The sequence below is a fragment of the Mercurialis annua genome, linkage group LG1-X (assembly GCF_937616625.2).
Source record: "Mercurialis annua linkage group LG1-X, ddMerAnnu1.2, whole genome shotgun sequence".
Taxonomy (NCBI): domain Eukaryota; kingdom Viridiplantae; phylum Streptophyta; class Magnoliopsida; order Malpighiales; family Euphorbiaceae; genus Mercurialis; species Mercurialis annua.
This window is the reverse complement of record NC_065570.1, coordinates 9,939,082-9,964,864: the sequence shown is the minus strand read 5'-3', so window position 1 is coordinate 9,964,864 and position 25,783 is coordinate 9,939,082. Positions and strand designations below refer to the sequence as shown.

At 33.7% G+C, this 25,783-nt stretch overlaps 4 protein-coding genes and 1 pseudogene across 4 annotated transcripts; 4 read left to right on the top strand and 1 right to left on the bottom strand.

Moving 5' to 3' along the window:
* The first annotated feature begins 988 nt into the window (after positions 1-988).
* Positions 989-3,822, top strand: LOC126659825 (glycine-rich protein 23-like). Its single transcript, XM_050353178.1, has 3 exons — positions 989-1,125; positions 1,168-1,236; positions 3,501-3,822. Exons 1-3 carry the CDS (start codon positions 989-991, stop codon positions 3,820-3,822), a joined length of 528 nt encoding a protein of 175 aa, XP_050209135.1.
* A 1,442-nt stretch (positions 3,823-5,264) lies between these two features.
* Positions 5,265-11,626, bottom strand: LOC126664695 (uracil phosphoribosyltransferase). The gene is made up of 12 exons (XM_050357205.1): positions 11,302-11,626; positions 11,119-11,223; positions 10,962-11,040; positions 10,441-10,499; positions 9,921-9,998; positions 9,667-9,748; positions 8,461-8,509; positions 8,250-8,311; positions 7,502-7,569; positions 5,843-5,898; positions 5,721-5,768; positions 5,265-5,604 (listed from the first exon to the last, which is right to left on the bottom strand). Exons 1-12 carry the CDS (start codon positions 11,476-11,478, stop codon positions 5,553-5,555), a joined length of 915 nt encoding a protein of 304 aa, XP_050213162.1. The 5' UTR covers positions 11,479-11,626; the 3' UTR covers positions 5,265-5,552.
* A 1,994-nt stretch (positions 11,627-13,620) lies between these two features.
* Positions 13,621-15,554, top strand: LOC126659729 (uncharacterized). The gene is made up of 5 exons (XM_050353096.1): positions 13,621-13,710; positions 13,829-14,125; positions 14,212-14,911; positions 15,032-15,257; positions 15,359-15,554. The coding sequence occupies exons 1-5, from the start codon at positions 13,621-13,623 to the stop codon at positions 15,552-15,554; spliced, it is 1,509 nt and encodes a 502-aa protein (XP_050209053.1).
* Positions 15,555-19,701: 4,147 nt separating this feature from the next.
* On the top strand, positions 19,702-21,622 carry LOC126665513 (uncharacterized protein At2g39795, mitochondrial-like). The gene is made up of 3 exons (XM_050358332.2): positions 19,702-20,031; positions 20,771-21,114; positions 21,202-21,622. Exons 1-3 carry the CDS (start codon positions 19,765-19,767, stop codon positions 21,359-21,361), a joined length of 771 nt encoding a protein of 256 aa, XP_050214289.1. The 5' UTR covers positions 19,702-19,764; the 3' UTR covers positions 21,362-21,622.
* Positions 21,623-21,711: 89 nt separating this feature from the next.
* LOC126665512 (NADPH-dependent aldo-keto reductase, chloroplastic-like) lies at positions 21,712-24,949 on the top strand (annotated as a pseudogene).
* The last annotated feature ends 834 nt before the right edge of the window (positions 24,950-25,783 follow it).

The window sequence follows — 25,783 nt, the reverse complement described above, 5'->3', positions numbered from 1 at the left end:
ATCTATGATGTAATTACTAGTTTGAGACGATTTTATATATTGCATTAGAAGTTAGTTATATAAGTGTTAAGTTTTTTTGTAGAAATAAAATTCTTTAGAAATTATTAATAAAATTGGTAAATATTTATACGTACCCAAAGACGGATCTACTTGGTATAGTTTTCTTGAATTCTTTTACTAATATATATATATATATATATAAACACTATTAAATGAATTGTTATGGATTCTTTTATTAAAAATAGTCCATAAAATTAAAATAATGATATAATTTACTAATTTATCCAATGGAAAACTTAATATACATTTTAATAAATTAAAATACTTAAAAAAATAAAACTCTTTTGAAAACCTAAATATATTCTGTCATGAAAAATATAATTATTAAATACAAAATTCTAAACAATTAGAGTAAAACATTAAATAAGATATACATAGTTGTTCATATACATACTATTTATTAAATTTTTATATTTAAAATTCTTATTTATATATAAAGTAAAAATATATTAGAAAATTATACATATATGTTGATCTATTTTGTTTATTAATTACCATTAAATTTTAACACTATAGATTATTTTATTATTTATTAAAAGTAATATACGAAGAAAAATGAGTGATTAATAATTGAATGATTGTTTAATAACATATATGTGTATCTAATTGTGTAGTAACAATTCTATCAAAAACAATTGTGTAATAAAAATATAGTTATTTAATATTTTTAAATTATAAAATGTCATCGAGAACAATTATAATAAATTTATTTTCTTATTTTTATATTAAAAAATTATAATCATTATTTCTAATATATTTATGTGGACCCCATCATGTAAAATGTCTAGAACCGCTACTGGATGCGGGCTGCAATACAGATTGTTCTTTCATCGGGTTAGGTTGTTCAATCAGGGGCAGCGATGGCGTTCTCGTGCAAGCTAGAGTATTGAATGTTCAGGGTGATTTCGGTCCTTGAATTGCTGAAATTATGGGGATCCGAGAAGCGTTGAGTTGGCTTAAAGATGTCCTGGCCGTAGTGGTGGAGTCCGATGCCTTGGAGGTTATTTTGGATATTTGTAATCCCTCTAGAGCGAAATCTAACTCTTTGATTACGGATTATGTGGAGTTAGTAAAATAGTTTTCAAGTTTAAATTTTATTTATGTAAGGCGATCTGTGAATCAGATTGCACATGTTCTAGCGCGTTATGCTCGCTCTTTGTCAAGTCATCAGGAGTGGTTTAGCCATTTTTATGAATTTCTTACAACCGGTGTCGCTTCTGATTTGATTTAATATATTCAATCGTTTTTTCGTCAAAAGAAAAACATTGTTATTAAAAAAAAAGAGTAACCGATTTTTTGTTAGCCAAAAAAGTAGCTGAAGTATTTACTGTTAGCTAAAAAAGTTCGATTAGGTCCCTGAGGTTAAAAAAGAGGAGTATTAGTTTTTTGTTAGCCAAAAAAGTATTTGATGTATTTACTGTTTAGAAAGAATAATGGACATGTTTAATTGGTGTAATTTCTAATCCAAACTCAAGTTTGGTATATAGCCATATTCCTAATTTAATGAAGAATTTTTATATTGTACTCCTCCGTTCGAATAGAGTTGTCCACTTTAAAAAACATTTTTGTCTTAAAATTCTTGTCTACTTTCAAAAATTAACTAATTTTTATACTCAGTTTTTCTATATTATCCCTATTTTAAATCCACTAATGAATAAATTGAAAGTAAATTGCAAGTGTACCCTATATTAAATAGGGGTATGACAAGAAAAGTAAGGGAAATTTTACAAATTCCATAAATAATAATTATTTTTCTTAAACTGTGTGATAAAGGCAAAGTGAACAACTTTATTAGGACGGAGGGAGTAATATTCTATAATATCACTTGGTATATGACCGAAGGATATGGAATTTAAAATTAATAAAATTTATATTTCTAATACAAAGTAAATATATTATAGAATTTGTAATATTTTAATGGTAAATTTTCGGATATTAAATCAATAATTAATATAGTATATGTTTTTAATAAAAGTAAATTATATCATAGTTAATATACCATTTTTAATAGAATTTAGAATATATTATTTTTAATAGAATTTTAATTACATCTAATTATTTTCAATAAATTATTTTTTAAGATTTTTTTTGACATTTTATATTTAAAAAATTTATATTTATTAATCAAAAGTAAACACAATTACCCTAATTTATGGTAAATATAATTATCATTATTTGACGAGTCACACTACGAATAACCGAAAAACCCTAGCCGTCTCCCTCTTTTGAAAAACTTCTCAAATCCTAGTAAGTTTTCTTCTTCTTATTCATTTGGGGTGGTTTTTGGCCATTTTTGGCCAAAAATCACCCCACCAATCTCTCAAATTCAGTTTTTTTTCATAGTTTTTATCTTTAATTTTTGAATAAAGTTTCTTTCTTGGCCAATTTTGGTCTAGATCTAGAAATTATTTTCTAACATAGTATTTTAATTGAGATTAGATCTAATCTAATCGAAATTAAGAGTAGTTTTTTTTCATCTTTAGAGATGAAATTGTTTTTTGCGGTGCAAACGACTTGGATCTCTGAAACAATTATAGGCAGCATCTTACGACGGATTTCATCAAGAACAAGTATGTTTTGCGTCAATATCGATGTTGTTGTTAATCTTCAAGAGAACAGATGTATCACAGAAGATGTGATCAGTCGTGCATTCGAAGTTAGACTTCCTTAGAACGTTCAATAAATCTAGATTTTATTATTAGATCTAGTTTTAATCTACAGATTTGGGTGACCCTTGGTGGTTAGTTTAGCCCTAGTCGATGACTGTATTTTTACAGCTCTCATCATCTTTTCTAGAATAGTTGACTCAGTATGTTGAGAAACCGTTCATGTAATTTTCGTTATTATTAATGGAAATTTTAGCCTTTGGTAAAAAAAAAAAAAAAAAAAAAAAAAACACTACGAATAACGTGTGAAACACGTAAAGCAATACTAATATCTACATATTAATAAAACATGAAAGGTGAATCCGGGAGGAAACCTATTAATGAAAACAAAATAAATTTAAAAAGCGTATTTTCATCTCAGCGTAAAAAAAAGTTGGCCACACTAAAACCATTTAATTTGCACAATTGGATGGGGCAAAAGTTTTGATAAATTCAAAGCAGACGTAGTACATGAAGTTTCAGCCTAATTCTTCTGGTCAAAAAAATTACATTCTCGGCGTAAAAAATTTGAGTACATAACTTAAGTTCGAAAAACTGAAGACTCTTTAAACAAATTAAACTCTCCGCGTAAAAGATTTTATAATGCATATTTGTTTATCGAAAATTGTATAATAAGAGAATTTGTAAGAAAATTATTTTATTTTATATCAAATTGAGTAACTTGATTACATAACATTGCATTTAATTAAAAGATACAAAAATGGAACAATGGAAAATTCCTATGATATTAGCGTTCTCTACATTCTCAATTTTTTTTCTATTTGTTGCTTTTAGTCGTATATGGCAGTCCGTAGGACACGGTGGCGGGGACGGTGGTGCTAATGGATTTCAGGGTGGCAGTAAGCATGAAATCATTGACATTGGAAAATTAGAGAATGGAGGTGGAATTGATGGCGGAGGCCCTGTGGAGTTTTCTAGTGGTATAGTTGATGAACCCAAAAATTTCAGTGGTGGTGGTAATGGTGGTGGTGGTGGAGGGGCTGGATGTGATTCCGATGGAGGAGCTGAATGTGATTCCGGCAGAGATGGTGGTGGTGGTGGAGGTGGAAGTGATGGAGGCTGTTCTTCTACGACGCAGGGAGGAGGAGGCTGTTGAATGTTGACAGAAAAGTTAGTTTGATTTATATGAAAAATTTATTCATTCCTGAAAAAAATTTAAACTTGAGAGAGTCACGTTCACGATTTACATTATTCGTTACAAAAATAAATAAACTTGGCAATTTATACAGAATTGGTAATTTTACAAAATCAATGTATAATTAAAAAGGAGCTAAAAATGGGTGTTTTCTAAAATATTTTACCTTAATATCAATTATATTCATTTTTAAATTAAAAATATCATTGATAAAAAAAAGTTCAATAGACTAAATTTTATTTATTTTTTATCAATTGGATCATTCATTTATTTTAATTGATAATCTAATATAATTAACTCTGGAGGAAACTGTACATTCTTTTAGTCAATGATATTATTTCATACAAACTATGGAATGTATAAATTCTTGTTGCCATTAGTTAAAGGATTAGTTGCAAATTAAATCACGAATTTTATCCTAATTTGCAATAACAACACAAACTTTAAAACTTGACAATGTCAGTAACCAAATTTCATTTTTTGGCAAATTGATACACCGATCTAAAAAAATACTGACATGGACTGGACATTGTAATGTACCGCCATGTATCGGTATATGATTAGTCGGTGTATCAATTTGTTAAAAAATAAAAGTTGGTTACCAACATTACCAAACTTCAAAATTTGAGTTGTAATTGTAAATTAGGATAAAATTCATGATTTAATTTACAATTAACCCTTAGTTAAACTAGTTATCCATTTCTGAAACCTCACTAGGTCAAACTATCCATGTGAATGACTACCTACTAATCTCCAGTAAGAAATATATAAATGGTATAAACATGATCAAAATAGCAAGCTTTCTATCATATCCTGCAGGACATTGCATTTATGACTGGCAATGATCACATGCACTCACCAAACGATTAAGAATTTAATTAATTACATTTCATCACTACCATTAGACTACAAATAACCAAACTCAGGTAGTCTTTTCTTTGTGTTCTTTTTGCAAATTTCTTATGGAGAGGGAGACAATATTTGCTTTGGCTTTTGGTGGCAGTCTTATCGCTATTGTTCTTTTTGTCTGCGGAATTTGTCTTTGGTATGACCTACTAGGGGGTAGTGGTGATCGTGCAATTGGGGAATCTACAGCAGCTAATTCAGCTGCCATTTCGGGTGCTGGTGTAGCTGGTAGTTATTGCGGAGCAGCCGGAGGTGGATGTGGTGGTTGTGGAGGAGGTGGATGCGGTGGTGGTGGGTGCGGGGCTGGCGGAGGTGGTGGGTGCTAGACAGATTTATTCTTGATGAGGTCGACTCGGGTTTTTCTAGCTATATTTTTCTATTGGGTTCCATATATGATGTCCTACAGCTAAGTAATGAACCCAGAGAAGAATGGTACTTCAGTTTTCCTAACACTGTTAGGTTTTCTTTTCTTAAAATATTGTTCTAACATTAGCAAATACTTGAAAGCTTTTGAAATAATTAAAGTATTCTTCATGCTTTAGTCGAGAGTTAAAAATGCCAAAGCACAACAACAACAAAAAAACATACCTTGCGGACCTATTACGTTTTTACATAAAATCAATTGATGTATTGTGATGCATTCTCGCCGTAATGATCTTGGCCCTGTAAACAACTCTGCCAGCCTTACAAATGGATAACATGCTTAGTACACCAAAATTGCGAATCATAATCTTTATGAATGGGCTAGAAACTGCCTTCTTCTATTCCTCGTCTTTTCCAAGACATTATGTACCAAAGCTACGATCTCCTGCATCTCCAAGTCCAGGAACTATAAACCTGATAGGAGCAATCCGTGCAGAAAAAATAAATCAGCACTGCTCATCTTTTTATTGCCAAAAATTGAGATATAGCTATGCGTATAATTGTACACAATAACATCAACAAATACTAACCCTTTGTCGTTAACAGTGGGATCAATAATGCCTGTGTAAACATGAAGCCTGTAAAAGAAAACTAAGTAAAAAAAACCTTGGGAAAGCTATGTCCAGATTAAAGTGCGAATATTTGGTATTACCCTGGGAACTTCTCACTGAGCTTCTGAAGGGCTGGAGGAGCAGCAATTGCAGATATCTGTTACACAAGCATATTCATTCAGCAGGGTAATCATCTAAGTTGAAAGGGAGAGAGAATATAGCTCATTATGCACACTTGCTAATTACTACAACCTGCCCGTGCATCAAATAATTGAACCACATAGCCTACTCATAAGCAAGGAAAGGGTGGTCTTGCTTTATGTGTCCTTCATGTACAATACACATAACCGCTTAACACAATACACTGCCGTTAATTCTCGCACAATATCGTTTAGTGATTCTGGCTCGTTTTCAATTCAATTTTTATTTGTTTTTAAACTTGTTTCTTGTGTTCAATTGTTTAATAAGATTACTCTTGATTATATATGCATACATTTTGTAATGATTTAATTAAATTAATTAGAGTTAATTAGAATAATTGGTAATTAATTAAACCTCTTGAGCTTTTTACATCGCACCTATAAGTAGAAGGATGCCATGTTTACATTGTCTAACAAGCTGGTCTTCAGATGGACTAGAATTGATAATATTACCTCTTCATTTGGAATAGAGCTTTTTGTAAAAAGTTTTAAGCATAAATTCTTAGCTAGGGAGCTAAACTTTCCAGGGAGGAGGTTCAAGAAGTCTCTGAAGCAGAATAACATCTTACCAGAATAGACAGCTAACTCGTAGAACCTATTTTTCCTCATCAGTTCCCATGCACACTTCCTAAGCACTACAACTTGCTAATGCATCAAACAATAGAACCAAATAGACTACACTAAAAGCAAACTGCTTAGTTTACCCGGACAACACACACTTAATTAAGAAAGATTTTTCCTGTTGCCAGAAAAAGACCCCTTTAAATGACAACAAAACAACAAACAAATAGGTAGAAGCACAGCACTACTCTGAAATTTACCCTTTTCATATAGAAATGTAATTGAAATCAATGTCATATTTTCACCAAGAAAATCCCAAAAGCGATCGACAAAAATATAAAGAAGAATATATTGCTAAATGTGCAAAGGAAAGCATACAGAGATTTGTAAGACATTGAGCAAGTACTACCTTTCTCTTCCGGAAGATGCAGTCATAGATAAGCTCAATAAGTTTCTACAAGTGTGAATACCTAGAAGAAATAATCATGTCTTTTCCCCACTCCAGAAATACCACAACACATCCATATGGACAAGTTTTGTTTAGGCACTTTCCCCAGTAAGTTAAGTTTGAAATGCTCTGATATAACCCTCATATTTCATAAATTTGAACTGAAGGCCCTCATATCAATTCTAATTACTAAATATACCATAGATTGGATCTTTCAGCAAATGCACAATTGTTCATACAGTGGATCAGCCCCAAATTCAAAATATACCATCAGGCATATGATTTTATGTGACCCACGTGAAAATTAGACATAAAAGTGGATGAAAAAGATGGTCTAATGGAGGGCATAAACTGCATGCTAAATATCAGCAATTTCATATTTTTCTAAGTAAGCATTCAAAAACTCTACAAAAAAGCGGTATCAAAAAAATAAGACATAATAGCAAACCCCAAAATATACCAAACAAACCTTAATTACACCAAATAGCTTGTGAAGATATTAACTGCACATCCATTTTCACAATGCAAGAGATCATTTATAGCTTAATTACCACTTTTATTTGTCTGTTCTCAACCCCACGTTCCTTAATCAGATCAAGAGCTGCCACTATTGTGCCACCTGTATTCGAACAAAAATCCTCAAAATCAGAAGCTAAAGGAAACAGCTGAAAACGAGAAGGTGGTTTTAGGAAGCAGTAGATCGTGCCAAGGAAGTATTGAAGCTCAAAAAGTTACACAAAACAGTTGCAATTGCAGGGAGCAATTTGAAGTAGTATAAACAGAAGGGCTTCAAATATTTTTCGTAAAATACGCTTTAGACTTCAAACTATCATAAATGGTAATTATGTGGTTAAAATGGTCATAGGAAAGTACATACGAGGAGTTGTGCAAGCAGGCTCAAAATTTCCATTATATATACTTATTGCATTGAGCTCTTACAAAGTTGAGACAGGACTTATAACATCATTCAAATCATAAATTCCAATTCCAAATAAGGATAAGTGTTACTTTCTGCACATAAGACTAGGTAAAGCAGTAATATTTCCTCCCAGTGGCAGTAGCATGAAAAAAAAGTTCGTAATGATGTTTTATATTGAAAAAGAAATTATGAGCTCAACCACTTAAACTAATCAAAACCATATCTAAAACTAATTCTAAAAGTTAAATGTCACATAATGCAAAAATAATAGGATGAGATTTTTAAAACTGTTAGTTGACAACAAAAATGCCAAAAATAAATAAATTGTCAAGCTATGATAGACATGTCGAGAAATTGACACAGTAAGTAGACATTCTTACCTGTTGCAAGCATAGGATCTACCACAAATACTCGAGCATCCTGGGGGAACTTCTCAGGTAACCTATAAATGAATAGAAAAATGCAAAGAAGTCATGACAGGAGAAAGAGATGTCCGAAGTCATCAATCAGTGAAATCAACAAATACTAAGAGCCGCTTCAAACAAACATGATTTAAAATACATCCGTAAATGTATCGAAGGAAATGCTTACTTGTTCAGATATATCAATGGCTGAAGTGTCTCCTCATTTCTGCTTACCCCTAAAATTTCCCATAACGACAGAGTACAGGTTTAAAACTCAAACCAAACCAAAATACAGAACCTTAGAAGAAATTTTATAAAAACCACCTACATTTCAAAACAGAAAAATAATTTTTTAAAGCAAATATACCATTTTTATTCTGTCTGATTGAAAGGAAGGGCTGCATAAAGGGTGATAATCATGAGAGATGGATTTGATCCAAACCATAATAATGCTTATCAATTTTATAGTGTATGTAATGAAATAATATTGCACTACATCTTTACAATAATATCATTATTCTAATCATCAACATGGATTCTGGCTTTTATGTAAACTCCATGAATTAGCAGACAACTTCAAAAACAGAATTACTAACAGAAACACAGAACAGCCCCAAAGTTCCCATTCTACAGGCTCTGTTTGTATTGGGGGTAACGAAGGGGAAGGGAGTGCAAGAAGGGGGAGGTAAGTTTCTTGCCCTTGTTTGGGAGATAAAATTATAAGAGAAGGGAAAGCCTTACACTCCCGTCTATAAAAAACACCCACTTTTCTTACACCCCAAATTGGGGTGTAAGAATGGGAAAGGAAGGTTAATGGTTTAATAAAAAAAAATTAATTAATTTTACCTTTATTTAAATAAAAATATTATATTTATGTAATATTATTTTTATTCGATAGAATGTTAATTGTTTTTTTTTTCATATGATATCAGGTGCTATATTTATTTGATAGTCTATACAGTGTTTATAAATTTAAATATGTATTTTTATTTTACTTAAAAAAATATTATTTACAAAAATTATTTATATTTTATTAAATTGTAATATAATGAAGAAATTAAGACGGAGATGAGCTTTTAAAATGTAAAAAATAAATTTTTCTACTGCAACACTTATTGTTTAGTGTTTAATTACTTTTATTATATAAATATTAATTTCTTTTGGTTTAATGACATAAAAAACTCAATTTTAAAAAAAAATATTTAAATTTCTTTATCTTCCTTTACTTTACACCTCTTTCAAATTTTCCTCCCAAACAAAGGGAAGATAATATATACTTCCCTCTGTCTGCTTGCCCTTTCTTTTCTATCTTTACCCTTCCTTACACTTTCATTACTTAAACTTCAACTCACCCCATCCAAACAGAGTGTTAAAGTATAGTAAACTCACTTACCTATGTGGTAGGTTTTTGTTGCAGGCAAGATTGATGAGGCATGTTCTGCAAGAGCAAGACCAGCTCTCAAGATCGGAATGACCTACATAATCAACAAATTATGACACAAATTAAAATCATTTTTGTATCAGCATGGCTACCCACTAGGAAAAGCAACATTAAAATTCAAAATAGATATGCACACATGAACAGATAGTCACAAATCACAATAATAAACAAGTAAAATTAATCATATTAAGTAATCAGTAACGAACCGCAACAGGCTCCCTTGGATCAACGAATTCAACTGATGCAACACCCATCGGCGACTGAATCTCCCCAGTAATAGTAGGCTGGAAGAAAGATCACACGAAAGTAATAAGAAAAAATCTCCAAATACCACTTTTAGAGGATAGATAAATTTCTAATTTTTTGAAAGTTCTAGTTGAACTTGAATCAAGAAGTGATTTCATCAATTCAATCTGAAGACGTTAAAAATAAAAAGATTCAATCTGATTGTTTCTCTGGCAATGTTGAAAGCCTTATACTGAATTTATTATGACTTCTAACTTCTAAGTAACATCTATAACGACTGCAATACGCAATTAAAAGAAAAAACAATAGTCAAAAAACAAATTTCAGATACAACTGTTAGAATCATAGCTTCTTCTGGTGCAATACATAACTTACATAAAACAGCCATAGATTCTACTTAACAACTAGCAAATACAATCAACATTGTTATTTATCTACCAAAACAAAAAGAAGAAATAGAAAATGAGAAATAAATGTTACCAGCCAATCTCTTGAAGCTTCATACATAAGCAGCCTCCCTAACTCGGCCAATGCATTCTCTGAAAAAGAAACCATAAGGTACATTTAAATTTAAAGATTCGAAACAAATCCATAAGGACTTGCGGATCATAAATAAAATCTGAGATACATTTCATTGAAGGGGTAATATCATATAAATTGACCACCAATACACATTTTTTCATTTTAATCATGATTTATAAAATGTCTCAAATATATACACCAACTTCCATTTTGTGTCAAATCAATACACCCGTTGATTATCCAATGTAATTCGCTAAGGTGGCAGCTAAAAATACTTCCACCTCAGCAAATTACATCGGAAATGGGTGCCACCTCAGCAAATTGCACGGATTACACCGGACGGTGTATCAATTTGACATAAAATGAATATTTGAGACGTTTTATACACCATGATTAAATTGAGAAAACGTGTATATTAACCCTTCGTTAAAATTCTATATGAACATATAATTAAAAATTGCAAAAGAAAGAGACTTAACTGAAAATAGGACAAGGCGTTTGCTCATTTCTAAGAACTGAAACCCAGTGCTTTATCAACGGATGCGGAGGCACATATACCTACCCAATTCAACAATCATTTCAAAATCCAAGCCTTATCTAATTCATAACCCAAAAAAAAGAATTAAAGAAACTAACGAGCATTCTATCTCCAGAAACCGGCTTCTCTTGGGTAGCCGCGGCGGCAGGAACGTGAGACTTCACAGTTACATAAGTACAACGGGAAGGACTAAACAACGACATCTAAACAGCAAAAGAATTATGTCAGTCTAATCAAGAAAAATGAGAGAGTGAGAATAATGACTGAGATTAAAGAATGACCTTCTGAGAGTTGAGGAGGAGAGCTGAGTTAGAGGAGGAAAATGGGATGGGATTAGGGAGATAATGATGAGATTTAGTGTTGTAATTAGAATTAGGGTTTAGAAAGTGTGATTTAGGGGCGAAACGGGGCGTAGAGGGAAGGCATCGGAGAGACAAATTAATGTGAGGGGACGCCATGCATCATCCGAGTAAGGAAAGTAGTTCGATCTTGGTAACACTATTACTCAGCTACTTTCAGTTTCTAAAAATGTGGATAAAACTGGGATTTTGGTGTCTTTCTTTCCATTTCTACGGTCGCATTTCGGGTTTTAAGCAAGCCCATGGCCATTCTAATGTAGTAGGTGGCAAAGGCAACCCAACTTTTTAGCTCCCACGCCTAATTTCCTTTTAAAACCGGTCGTTACGATCATAAAATTTAAAACCGGTCGGTTTTCTGAATTGCCAAAACGCAAACTGAAATAAATCAAAAATTGGTTTGTTCAATAGTCGATATATGAGTTGTGGTAATTGATGGATCCGGAGAGACGGGTTAGTACGGTTTTGGATGGATCTATAAGCGGTCTATGAGCAAGCCGTATCTTCTATAGAAGGTAGATATTGAAAACGGATATAAAGGAAATTTGTACTTTGGACTCCGAGTTTACTCTGATGCTTAAGTCAGTACAATATTTAACAAGTGTGATAGATGTACGTAGCGAAGGTCAAGGGAGCGAGACCATTACCCCATTTATAAGTTTATCTGCATGGTTCTCTCTCTTTAGCGATGAGGGACTTGTGAATTTTTGTAGTGTATTAATCCCCCTCCCCCTTCTAGTGGTTTTCATCGACTAGGTATTTATGCCTAGGTTCTTCTTGGTGCAGTTGTAATACGTGTAACGCCTTTATTTTCTGGATTTCGCAGGTCGTCATAATTTTAAACGTATTTTCGGATTTCGGCGTATATCCGAATCTGGAAATCACGTCTAAGATTTAAAAGAGCTTGAGTTGTAAGTTCTATTTTTATGCATGTGTTGTGTGCTCCGTTTTAGGTTTCTTTGGTGTTTCTTGCCTTTGATGTCCTAAATGCGACGCTTATCCTCATAGATGCGCTCGGATTTTAAAGGTATTTCTAGATTTAGATTAATTTTTAAACCCGGAAATCACCTCCAATATCTAAACGGATCTGTACGTCTTCTATAGTGCTTTATTGTCAGGTTACCGTTTCTCAGATCTTGGAGATAACTTGGGATTTTAATGTTACTTTAATCTCAAAGTTACCTCAAATACCAGAGAAAGTAATCTGGTTTCCATCCTTTTTCTCATTCTAGATTGTCGCTTCTATGATTTCCGGGGTAACCTAGGGTACGGATGTTGCTCTGACCCTGAAATTACCTCAAAAATCGGAGGGGCCATTCTATTTTCTTTTTTCTGTCTTGATTCTTCCCTTTTGCTCTTGGTGATATTTATACTTCCTTTTACTGTGATACAGTTGTTTTCCTTCACATCGTGCTTCATTGTTTTTCAAGCGTCGAGCACTTGTCATTACTGTCCTTCTTCCCCTCCTTTTACCACTTCTGCGGCTTCTGATTTCAAGAACATTCTTTTGACCAACGTTGCTGCTTTCCTTCTTGCCATTCTGCGCACTGGCACTTCTACTGGTGTCTTTACCTCGATGACCATTGAATCATGTTGTCTATCATCCCTTTGTCTTCATCTGTTTCCACTTTGGATGTGCCTTCTAGAAAGGTTGGCAAGAAGCATCCAACCACTTCTCTTCCGGATATTCAGACTTCTTCTGAGCAGCGCGATAGAAAAGATGTTCCTCGTTCCCTTCAGACTACCAAGGGAAATCTTGTGGATACAAATTGTTTCATCCTGTCCAAGGGAGCTCCTCTGGACGCCAGCCACGTGCGTTTGTTTTTTGCCATTTCTTTATGTGCCAAGTTATGAACCACCGACACTCCGTCGGAGTGCCGTATCTAGGGAGTCGACATGGGGACACGGGGACACGCCGGTAATACGTACCCGACACGCCACGTGGCGTGTCCCCCGTACCTTTGACTAGTCAAAGAAGGGGACACGCCGGGGACACTTCTAGTGGCATTTTAGTTAATTTTAGATTATTTTTTTGTATGGATTTTGTTTTATAAAAATAAATGGGCCTAAACACAAATACAATTAGATAATAACTTAAAGTAAACCCTATTTTTAATTTAAAAAAAACAGCCCCTATTTTATAAGAAACACAACAGCCCATATTTTTTTAAAAAATACTGCAGCCCTATATTAAAAAAATTAAAGCAGTCCCTCTCTTAAAAAAAAACCTAACTCGCTTCTTCAATGGAAAGTTCTTTTTCAAATGCTGAAGCTAATAACGATAATGCATCAAAATCACTTGAAGTTGAAGGTAACTCTCCTCTATATAATCATGTAACCATATATACTTGATAAATTTAAAGGAAAATGAGGGAATAAAAGGTTCATGTGTCAGTTTTGTAACATGAAATTTAATGGGTCTTATACTAGAATTCATGCCCATTTGTTGAAGATTAAAATTTGTGGAATTAGAGTTTGCTCTAAAGTTAGTAATGAGATCCATTCGCAATTGCGAAAAGAAGTAGAAGGTGCCGAATTAGAGGCAAAGAGAAATCAACCTAAAAAAGTGCCTCTACCGACTTCTATTTCTCAAGTTAGTGCTTCTTTTTCTAGTCCTTTATGTGGTATCGGAGGAACATCAGGGATTAGTGGTTCGAGAGTAGAGGGAGTTGAATCATTTAGTTCAAAGAAGCGAAAATCAAAATATTTGGATTCGGGTCCTTTCGAAAAGCTAGTGAATGATGATCGTGTGCAACATTTACATAGTGAGATCGCTAGAATGTTTTACACCAGCCGGCTTCCTTTTCATCTTGCTAGAAACCCATATTATGTTAGCTCATACACTTATGTGGCCAACAACAATATTATTGGGTACTTGCCTCCCGGATACAATTTATTGCGCACTACTTTGCTTCAAAAAGAAAGAACAAATATCGAAAGATTAATATTACAACTAACCAAGATGAAGTGGGTGGAGCACGGTTTGAGCTTGATTTCCGATGGGTGTACCAATCCTCAAAGAAGGCCAATTATCAACTTTATTCGACATCCGAAAGTGGTCCTATGTTCTTGAAAGCCGTCAATTGTAAAGGTGAGTATAAAGACAAATTTTTTATTGCCAATTTACTTAAAGAGCAAATAAAAAATGTTGGAGAGCAAAATGTTGTGCAAGTAATTACGGATAATGCTCCGGTTTGTAGAGCCGCCGGGGTACTTATTGAAAGTAAGTTTCCAACCATTTATTGGACACCTTGTGTAGTCCAAACTCTTAACTTGGAATTTAAGGCTATTTGTGGCGCAAAGAATACCGAATATAATGAAGAGACATATCAAGAATGTAAGTGGATTACCGAAGTGGCAAATGATGCATTTTCTATAAGGAATTTCATTATAGGCCATAGCATGAGTAATGCTATTTACAATGAATATGAAACTTTGAAGATGTTAGCGATTGCTCCTACGCGTTTTGCATCGGTGGTTATAATGCTTAAGAGAATGTTAGCTATCAAGCGTGACCTTTCACTTATAGTTATAAGTGACAAATGAGATACTTTAAAGGATGAAGATCGCGAGAAAGCTAAACATTTTTGAGACGAAGTGCTAGATGATGAATGGTGGGACAAGATTAAATATGTTGTTGATTTTACGGCTCCAGTTTATGAGATGTTGAGATTTGCCGACACGGACAAGCCATGCCTTCACTTGATTTATGATAAGTGGGATTCAATGATTGAAAAGGTAAAGGCTATTATTTATCAACATGAGAAGAAGCAAGACAATGAAAAGTCTACTTTTTATGATACAATTCATGAGATTTTAGTGTATCGGTGGAATAAGAGCAACAATCCTCTTCATTGCTTGGCTCACTCATTGAATCCTTGGTAATTAATTTTTCATTCTCTTATTTTATATGTTATAAACGTAGTCAATAATTATTATAAAATATGAATAATTATGGTGTACACCTCTTTATGTTTTATAGGTATTATACCGAATATTGGATTAAAGGTGGCGTTGGACGTGTAGCTCCTCATAATGATTTGGAGATTTCGAATGAAAGAAAGCAATGCTTTAGACGCTTCTTTCCGAATGCCGACGATCGAAGAAAAGTTCAAATCGAATTTGCCAAATTCTCATCTTTAAGAGAAGAGTTTGGTGATTTCGACTCCATCAATTAGGGGTGAGCAAAGTTTTGAAAAAACCGACCAAACCGACCGAACCAGTGAATTTCGGTTAGTTTGGCTCGGTGATAAATTTTTATTCGGTCGATTCGGTTAAAAAAATATAAATTTTCGGTTATCGGTTAACGGCTCGGTTAATAATTTAAAATTTACACTTTAACCGAACCGACCGAATACTCAAAATTTTGAATGCTTATTATGAAAAGTAGGTTGATATCTTTTTTGAATTTAATTCTTGTTATGGTATATTGTTTGGATTTGTGAGAAAATGTTTGATTTCTTTCTAATTTTCATAGAATTCAATTATTTGAATTTGTGAAAAAAAATTAATTGATTTTTAAAGCATATGTAATGGAAAAAGCCCATAAAAACCCATAAATAGCCCATTTAACCGAACCGACCGAAAAAAATTCGGCCGAAACAGATTCTGTTAATGTTCTTTGTTCGGTCGGTTCAGTCAAAAATATTACAACATTCAGTTTGGTCGGTTTGGCAATTTTCGGATCGGTTTTGACCGAACCGACCGAATGCTCACCCCTACCATCAATAATAGGAGTCACATGGAACCATCTTATTGGTGGCTTGATCATGGAGAGATTACTCCAAATTTGAAATCTATAGCGATTAAACTTCTTGGGCAACCGACTTCTTCTTGTTGTTGTGAGCGGAATTAGAGTACTTACTCATTTATCCATTCGATGCGAAGGAACAAGTGTACTCCTAAACGAGCCGAGAATTTAGTGTTTGTACACACTAACTTGCGCCTTCTATCTCGAAACACAACACAATATGAGAAAGGAGAGACAAAAATGTGGGACATTTGTGGTGATGAGTTTGAGACGGCGGATGGTGCGGATATTCTTGAGATTGCTAATCTATCCCTTGATGAACCAGAATTTGAGTCTATGTTGTTTGTTGACGAAGATAGAGATGATTATTTTGAAACTATATTGGAGTGAAGATAATTCTTACTTATATCTAGTTTGTTGTTTTTATTTCAAGTACTTTTGCTTCTTGTTAAAGACATATTTGTTCTTTAAAACTTCTTATTGGACTTAGTTTGATTTTGAATGACTTAAATTTATGTTGAAATTGTTAGTACAGCTAACTTATGTATTACTTATGCATATTGTGACATACTCCCTCCGTTCCTTATTATTTGACGTTTTAGACATTCCATAATATTCCAAAATGAATGACGTGTTGAATATTAACACCACCTTTTACCTAAAATGACATTTCTTTTCAAAAGACTATTTTCTTTTCAAAAGATATCTTCTCGCTAAATCCATTCACTATACATTTTTAAGAGTTCTATTCAAGAGAGCTTTAGCTACGGATTGACTAATCTTCATCCCTTTAATTTTTTTTTCTAACTTTCATTAATTTTCTTAGTTCCTTCAAATCTGAAGGGTGATTGTATATTTGTTAAAAATAGAGGAAGCGGGTATGGCGGCTGTTGATTTGGAGGTGGTGGTGGTGGCTGATGGAGGTCTGGTGGATGAGTTTTGGTAAGATGGTGATGGCCAAACATGGAAAGCTGAGATCCACTTGATAAAAGAAAACCAGATTTATTATATTGGTGGTTTTGGATTTAAAATTGAGTTAAGAAAAAGTTGAAACATTATTATTAGATCTGAAACTCAATGAAGAAGAAAGGAGCAAACTAAAAATGAGTGAAATATTGAGCAGTAATGGTTGACCTTAACAATGGCAGAAGAAGGTTTTACGTTTTTGGCAACTTTACTATGAAAAAATATTGATAATTGTAAATACTGACAAAGCTGCAGTAAGGGCATTCTAAGAAGTTTTGTGTATATTAAATGATTCCTTAATCTGTGTGCACATGCCTAAAACGTCATTTAATTAGGAATGGAGGGAGTAATATTTATTGTTTTTGCATCTTGAAACCTTATATACGAGTAAATATATATTTTTAAAAAATAAAAAAATTGTCGTGTCCCCGTCGTACCCGTGTCCTATTTTCTTTTAAAATGTCGTTCCTCGTACCCGTACCCGTGTCCGTACCCGTACCCGTGTCCGTACCCGTACCCGTATCGGTGCTTCATAGGTGCTAAGTTCCTTCTTCTCATTACGACACCATGTCCAGTAAGGAGATTGCTCTTACTCTCTTTGGGGACACCATTCGTGTTTTGGAGGGTGTGCGTTAGTTGGAAGGCGAGCGCTCCTGTTTGTCTGCTTGGGTCGATGGTCATTCAGATCTCAATGGCCAGTTGGAAAATATGTCTAGGTCCTAAAGAGAATTCAAGAGTGTTATAGAAAGCAAGGGGAGGAGAATGCGTCCCTTAGGGCTGCTAATGATGATTTCAAGGCTAGTCTTCATGAGAAGATTGTTCTCGCTTCTTTTTTGGAGAAACAGCTCGATCTTCGTGGTAAGCAGGTTGAGGGGCTCTAGAAGCGATCATCTGGTTGACTTGGAGAAGGCTTATAATAATGCCACCCTTAATAGAAGTGAGCCCGTTGCTGATAAGGAATAGATTGAATTGGCTTGTCAAGCGGTTGAGGAGCAGTTAAAGGAGCCCACCGAGGTGGTTCCTCTTATGTTTTAGTAGTATCGCCGGCATGTTCGTTCAGCGATCCTCCAAGCTCATCATGGGCTGATGTATCTTTTCTGCAGGTTGTTCTGGGTTGTTTCCGGGGTCAATGCTTGTCAGCCCTTAATGAACGAAGACGTTCTTCTTCTTTGCAACTGGTTCTCCGAGTTCATCCGGTGGCATTGTTATTGCAGTCTCTGCTTCTTCATCACTTTCAAAGTCGTCTTGTTGGCATTTCTGGTTCTCAGCCGTTGAAAGGTCTTGCTATTTCTTCTTCTAGTTCTCATACTTCTCGACCGTTGAAAAGTTTCACTATTGCTTCCTCTTCTCCCTTTGTGCCTTCTCACAAAATACTCGTAAGTAGCTTTCAATTGGTGTAGTTTTTTTCTCCATTCTTTTTCTCCTTTTCTTTTTCTTTTTAAGTAAGGGAGTGTGGCCCCTACTTGTGCCGCACATATTTATTTTTTTAATTTAATAAAATGTTGATTCTTGGAGTTGAATATCTATTTTTTCTTTTTTTTGTTATCTTATTAGCTCGAATTCCACCAGTTGACTGAAAACTTGATTATTGGTATATCAATCGGTCCAATCTATTTGTGGGGAAAAGCCCTACCAATATATATTTTTATAAAACTGACTGCCTTCGGAAGTGGTCGGCGGAGCTTAAAGTGATTAGCATTAAAAATGAACAAAGACTTATTTTTTTTAAGTATGTTGTTTTCTGTCTCCCTTTGTTTGATGTTATTGTTGTTGTTTTATGGATGATGCCTTCTTTCCTTTATTTATTTGCATTGTGGGAGATGTTCCTCATGGATTTTGTTCGCTGCTTCACGAGAAATGTTTTTCATGTATTTTGGCTATTACCTTATGAGAAATGTTTTCCATATATTTTGGTTGTTGTTTTACGAAAAATGCATATCATATCGCTTGGTCGTTGACGTATGAAATATATTTCTCACATATTCGTTGCCTTGTCTGAGAGATATATCTCTTTTGTTGCGTTTTATTTTCCTTCTTATTTCTTGTAGCCGGGGGATCCCAAAACATGCTTGAGGGTCATGGCCCTAACATATTGCAACTTCTTATCTTTCTTTTTCTGTTTCTTACTTTGCTATTCTCCTAAAATGAAATATTTCGTACTTTCACTTTATATCTTTCGCGTTTCTTTATTTTTCTTTTAACTGTTACTAACCGACCATTTTACGTGGGTGAAGTAATTCTACGTCGGATTATTGACAGAGACAGACAAATTTTTTTAACAGAGATAGGATTCGGTGTTATCATTTTAAACCACTATATATTGTTAAGTGATCCACCTATCCACCTTAGGGTTTTAAATATTCTTTTGCTCTAACAACAAGGCCAGTCTAAAGCCTTTTCCTGTAATCACTAAGCTTAAAGTGAGGAACCCAAAACCCTTCTCCATAAACAACTTTTTATCCTTATCATCACTTTCTCATAAAAAGTTTCAATTTAGAAGTATAAATAATTATTCTTAAAGTTGGAGTTTATAGATGATAAAAATGTTAAATTTAAGGGGCAGAAATATATATTAGCCAAAAACATTTAACCCTTAAAGAGAGGAACCCAAAACCCCTTCACCATAAACCCTAACAAAATTAACATTTGCCAAAACCCCTAAAAACAAAGAAATGGCCTTCAGTTCAATTTTCCGCAGATCCGCACTGCCTCTCGCCCGCTCAGTGCGTGCTCGCAGTAGAACCTTTCACAGCGCTACCTCCGCCGTAGTCGGCGGTGTCGAAAAGCAGAGTCTCGGCGGTCACCACTTTGTCGTACGCCCACACTTTATTATTCCATTCTCGCGATTCTCTACTGCCTCGTCATCGAAACCGAGCGCTGATGCCAGTCTGCTCGGAGTCCTCCAGTCCGAAATTGACTGCGCCGAGGAACCTAAAAATGTCAGTTTTTTCAATTCTTGTTTATTTCTTCTTTGCTTTTGTTAATTTGTTTTGGTGCTTCTAATTGTGCAATTTGAAGTTCTTTGAATATCATGTTCCATGCGATTAGCTATTTTAATTTTTCAATTTGTGTACTAAATTTATTTCGTACTGCAGTTAATCTTCCAATAGTTGTTGTAATTTCTATCGGGATTTTCTCCGTTTCTCTTAATCTATGTTCTGTTCAGTAGATTGAAAGCTAATTTTGCAAATGATAGCACTTCTAATCAGTGACGAAGCTAGAAATTCTATGTTAGCGGGGCCAAATTACAATATATATTATATATGGGGAGATAATTTTTGAAAACTAGGGGCCAACTTATACTAATTTTAACAATTTTGAAAAGTTATGCTAAATTTAATAATTTTGAAAAGTTGGAGGGGCCAAGGCCATCCCATGCCCCCCTCCCTCCTTCCATCGTTGCTTCTAATGTCAATTTGGGTAACCTTTTAGGCAATTGCAATTGAGCTTTTCAGTGGCAATCATCTGTTATCTGTTAATTATTCTATATTCATGGAGTTAATTTTCAGCTTTGTGGAGCTACTTACTAGAGCCCAATTTTGAAATGTTGTTGAATGAAGTAATTTTTATCATTTGTAGTATTTTTTTAAGTAATTATTATTGAAGATTTTGAGATGACATTTGACTGTTCATGGACAATTAAAGCTTTTCTAAATATTATGTGCTTGGTAATTCCAGGCAGATGAGATTATTCCTGAAGGATTTTCTTTTGAAATCCAAGATAATCCTGGAGAGAGAACAATTTTATTAGAAAGAAATTACAAGGATGAGATCATCAAAGTTGAAGTTGATTTACCTAGTAATCCTGATGACGAAGCTGAGGACGACAATGATGACCAGGATAAAGAGGAGTCAACTGTTCCAGTTTGCATTCCGATGATTGTAAGTATTTCTAAAGGAAATGGCCAGTGTCTTGAGTTTGGCATCACTGCGTACGCAGATGAGATCACAATCGATACCCTGTCGATTAAGAATCCTGAGTCTTCTGAAGACCAACTTGCATACGAAGGGCCTGATTTTGGGTGAGTTTCTAATACCGCGACCACAATGTGTGTTATTCATGGACTCTTTGTGATGATATTTTTCTGACATGAGCTTCCATTTGGCAGGGATTTGGATGAAAATTTGCAGAAGGCTTTCCACAAATATCTTGAGATTAGAGGGATTAAACCGAGCACGACAAACTTTCTATTTGATTACATGAGAAACAAGGACGAGAAAGAATACGTGCAATGGCTGGTGAATATCAAGAATTTTGTGGAGAAGTAACTCCGAAACCTGCTCATGCAATAATGTTTCATAGGAGGGTATGTGGCCATGTTTCTATAATGGGTAAGGGCATCTGCCCATTTTAGCTTTTTGTTCTGATTTGTTTAGAATTTCAGAGAGGGAAATACTTGAATTGATGAACTTGATGAATCATAAAGGTACCAATTTATGTTATACAGACTCTTCCATGAGTGATGAAATGGATTGTTAATCCAATTTTGAATGAGTAAATGCAGTTCAAATACAGATTGTTTTTCCTTATACCACTTTTATGGCTATAATATCTTCTCATGATCTAGGTATATTTGAAGATCAACATCTTGTCAATTTTATGCCCTATTTCTTCTTTTTATCCAATTTTATAATAGAAATTGTATCTCTAATATAGAAAACCAGATATGAAAAACTTAAGTCCCTGACTTTCGGTAGAATAACTTGCCCTCAGCAAGTTTGATAATTTAAGGACAAATACTTTCTATTTTTCGATCAATTGAGGACGATATTTTTCTATTGTTAGGCTTAAAGAGTATTATCTGAATTGATTAAATTACCGAGGGTGAATTATTTAACTCCGAGTCACAAATTCTATTAATAAAGATTCCATAGGCATTATGGCTACAATCTTCCGCTCTGTCGTAATCATAACAAAAGAATTAAGAAAAATATGTAGTCCCCTTGTTGAAATGCCATTTGTTGTGTTTAAGATTTTAGAACAATCTAAATCATCGTCTCTCAAACAAAATTGTTTAGGAAACAATATAATCTTATCAAGGATCCACATCTGTAGGAGCTGCTGAGGCCTCCTCCACAAGTAACCATATCACATACAACCTCAACTAAAAAATAGCATTCAAACTTCGGCTTTGCATAGTCCAAATTTGTGTACATTCTAAAAAATTAATTACTCGGTGTTTGTTACTTATTTATCTAAATATTTTTTAAGAAAAATGGAGAAAGAAAACAAATATTTTGATCTGAATACGGGTGCCAAGATTCCATCCATTGGCTTGGGTACATGGAAGGCTGAACCTGGTGTTGTTGGTGATGCTATCAAAGCTGCTATCAAGGTTTTTTCCCCCTTATAATCCCATATATTGCTTCTTATTTATCAGAATCATATCGTCCAATCAAATCGAAAAGACAAACACAAGAAAAAAATAATTATTCATTGATTGTGACGTGAGCAAAATCATATTGAATTAGTTCAATTGAGTGAATCTGGACAGAATAAAACTGATAAGAATAAAATATATGATTAGAATTAGTAAAAGCGTAAATGCATAAAACATACTTCGGTTGTTCGATTTGCAGGCTGGCTACCGGCATATTGATTGTGCCAAAGTGTACAACAATGAAAAAGAGGTAACCATCAACTACCAAATGTAATGTATTGCATTCGAACGGTAAATGCATCAATATTGTGTTTGTTAATACTTCAATTTTCGATACGTTTTTATGGTTCGTTTTTTACTGATATAATGCAGATAGGAGATGCACTGAAGGAAATATTTTCTTCTGGAGTAGTCGAACGTACTGAACTATTTATCACATCTAAGCTATGGTATGCCTGCAAAAATTTCGTTCCATACACGTTTCCGATGTTACTTTTAAACTGATTACGCCTTTTTACTAAAAAAATGTAACATTTGCAGGTGTAGTGACCACGCTCCTGAAGATGTCTCAAAGGCCTTGACTAAGAGTTTAGACGATCTGCAGCTTGACTATATTGATCTCTATCTTGTATGCCTCAATCGCTATTTAGATAATAGTAGAATAGGCGGTATGTTGCAGGGAAACAGAAACATTGAAACACGCTTGTTCAAACAAAAACGGTAAAACGATATTTTCTTACAAGTATAGGTTATAAATCTAAAATTTCAAAATTTCCGGAAATAGAAAAGAAACGAAAAGCCAATAGGTTAGACTCGTCAAGTTTTCGTGTAACATAAGGTGGTTAAATCATGGATGATTGTGATTGCGGATTGAAATGTTTCCGTGCAGGTACATTGGCCATTTCGTACAAAGGCAGGAAGTAAAGGCTGGGACCCTGAAAACATGGCTCCCTTGTGCCTGCCAGAGACATGGACTGCAATGGAAGGCTTATATGCATCAGGACAGGCACGAGCGATTGGTATCAGTAACTTCTCACGAAAAAGCTGCAACATCTCCTAGAATATGCAAAAGTAACACCTGCTGTTAATCAGGTGGAATGCCACCCTGTTTGGCAGCAACCTGCACTTCATAATTTCTGTAAATCAACCGGAATTCATCTCTCGGTAACGCTCTGCGATTGTGTCTCAATCATATTTATACCCGTTATCATTTCATTTGATAGTTTGAATAATAGGTTCTGCTAGGTACGTATTACATTTTCAGGGTCACTAAACTTTCGTGTTATTTCATTTTAATTAGGGAGACACTGAAGTCCAAAATGATAAGCAACGAGACGTTTTCTTTAGTAATTTCAGGTTAAATTAGTCGTCAGCAATCGAATTTCCATGTCATGTAGCAACAGAAAGAATCTCTTGCACCAAATGAAAGTTTAATGACCGTGAAAATTTAATAAATATTATTGATATAGGAAATTTTTGACATGAAATCACTAAGAAATATCTCGTTGCTCGAAATTTTGAAGCTCAATGCCTAAATTTTCCTGAGTTCTATTTGAACAGGCATACTCCCCTCTTGGATCTCCAGGATCTTGGATTAAGGGAGAGATCTTAAAGGAACCAATACTTATTGAAATTGCAGAGAACCTAAACAAATCAGCAGCACAAATCGCTCTTCGGTGGGGTATGCAGAGCGGTCACAGTGTTCTTCCGAAGAGCGTAAATGAATCGAGGATCAAACAAAATTTAAGCTTGTTTGATTGGTGTATTCCTCCAGAGCTCTTCTCAAAATTTTCAGAAATCCACCAGGTATACATTTTTCTTTTGAGACTCAAATATGAGTACAAGTAGCCTAATAGTCAAAAAAATTAGGATCATATTATTACCTCCATGAGTTTAGTTTAGGTCCGAATTATTGTTTCCTTTTATTTAAATAGTTAAAATCTTCTTATAAAAGAGAGTTTTAGTTAAAGAAAATTAAAATATGAGGGATAAAAAGTAGTAAATTTTTAAAATTCATGGAAAAACAGTAGTTCGGACCTAAACTCATGCAGGTAAAAGTAATTAATCCATAATAATATGCTCACTACATATCACGGTGTTGTGTCTTCAGCTAAGGCTCCTCCGTGGGGAAGTTGCGATCCATCAAACGCTTAGTCCTTACAAAAGCCTTGAAGAACTGTGGGATGGAGAAATATGAGCTCAAAAGTTCTCTCGCATACTCCATGTGTTTTCATTCGATATTTTATTTCAACGGTTAGTAGAGTGTGGAAAATCCCAATCCGAATTTTCGGTTTGAAATTATCAAATAACTAGGTCGATGCCCGCGCGTTGCGCGGGGTGTAATTAAAAATTTAATAATTCAATTTTGTGTATAATATAAGAAATTTACATCCTAAATTTAATATAATTAGATTTCTAAATTATAATGTAATTTAATTTTATAGTTTATTAATATAATTGTTTTTGAATTTATTAATTTATAAACATTATTATCACATAAAAACTATTCAAATTTTATAACCATAAAACTTTTGAAATTCTAAATTAGTACATGTATATATGTATATATATTATTGCGTAATATATATCATAACTTTTGAAATTTTATAACATGTGAACATGAAATAAAACTGTCCAAATTTCACAACTATTTTACATTAATAAAAACTCTTTGAATTTAGTAACCATAATTTTTTTTAATTTTAGTGTAATTGTATTAGATTTTAAAACTTTTCATATCAAATATACATACAACAAATATGCATAATTAAATTAGAAAAATAAGTATGACAAGAAAATCTATATATAAACAAATTTTCAAAGATTCACATTTAACTGATATATTAAAAAGAAAATGAAGTTCTTTAATTATTCTATTTATTGTCAATAAAATCATCAAAAATAAAAATGCTTCTCATCAAACTTGGATTAAGTAAAAAAAAAGTAAATAAAAAAGAAAAACAATTTCACTGTTAACCTGTTTTTATCAATGCAAGTAAGAAATCAAGTAAGTATATATCAGTTGGCTTTTCGTTACCCAGATATTGGAAAGATAACATTAATAAAGGTGTAATTTTCATTTGAGATGTATATAACTATTATTCCTATCAACTTATTTTCAATTGAGAGTTATCTTCACAATAACATTTGTTTTGCTGAAACTAATTTCTTCAATCACAAACCCTTATTTAATTGCCACTAACATACATATAATTATGGTTTTTTTTCATTTTGTGAAAATATAAACTGCACTACAAAGAGCATAATAATTTATCTCTCATCGAAACAATTACTAATCAATAGGCAGCTG

Coding starts and splice junctions, on each gene's coding strand:
- LOC126659729 (XM_050353096.1), top strand. CDS start 13,621: ATGGAAAGTTCTTTTTCAAATGCTGAAGCTAATAACGATAATGCATCA. Junction 14,912..15,031: donor CCTTTCACTTATAGTTATAA/GTGACAAATGAG, acceptor TTACGGCTCCAG/TTTATGAGATGTTGAGATTT. Junction 15,258..15,358: donor GCTCACTCATTGAATCCTTG/GTAATTAATTTT, acceptor TATGTTTTATAG/GTATTATACCGAATATTGGA.
- LOC126665513 (XM_050358332.2), top strand. CDS start 19,765: ATGGCCTTCAGTTCAATTTTCCGCAGATCCGCACTGCCTCTCGCCCGC. Junction 20,032..20,770: donor GCGCCGAGGAACCTAAAAAT/GTCAGTTTTTTC, acceptor TGGTAATTCCAG/GCAGATGAGATTATTCCTGA. Junction 21,115..21,201: donor TACGAAGGGCCTGATTTTGG/GTGAGTTTCTAA, acceptor TCCATTTGGCAG/GGATTTGGATGAAAATTTGC.
- LOC126659825 (XM_050353178.1), top strand. CDS start 989: ATGGGGATCCGAGAAGCGTTGAGTTGGCTTAAAGATGTCCTGGCCGTA. Junction 1,126..1,167: donor TTGATTACGGATTATGTGGA/GTTAGTAAAATA, acceptor TATTTATGTAAG/GCGATCTGTGAATCAGATTG. Junction 1,237..3,500: donor TTGTCAAGTCATCAGGAGTG/GTTTAGCCATTT, acceptor TGTTGCTTTTAG/TCGTATATGGCAGTCCGTAG.
- LOC126664695 (XM_050357205.1), bottom strand. CDS start 11,478: ATGGCGTCCCCTCACATTAATTTGTCTCTCCGATGCCTTCCCTCTACG. Junction 10,500..10,961: donor AACGCCTTGTCCTATTTTCA/GTTAAGTCTCTT, acceptor TTTCTTTTTCAG/AGAATGCATTGGCCGAGTTA. Junction 5,769..5,842: donor CTCAGTGAGAAGTTCCCAGG/GTAATACCAAAT, acceptor TTTCTTTTACAG/GCTTCATGTTTACACAGGCA.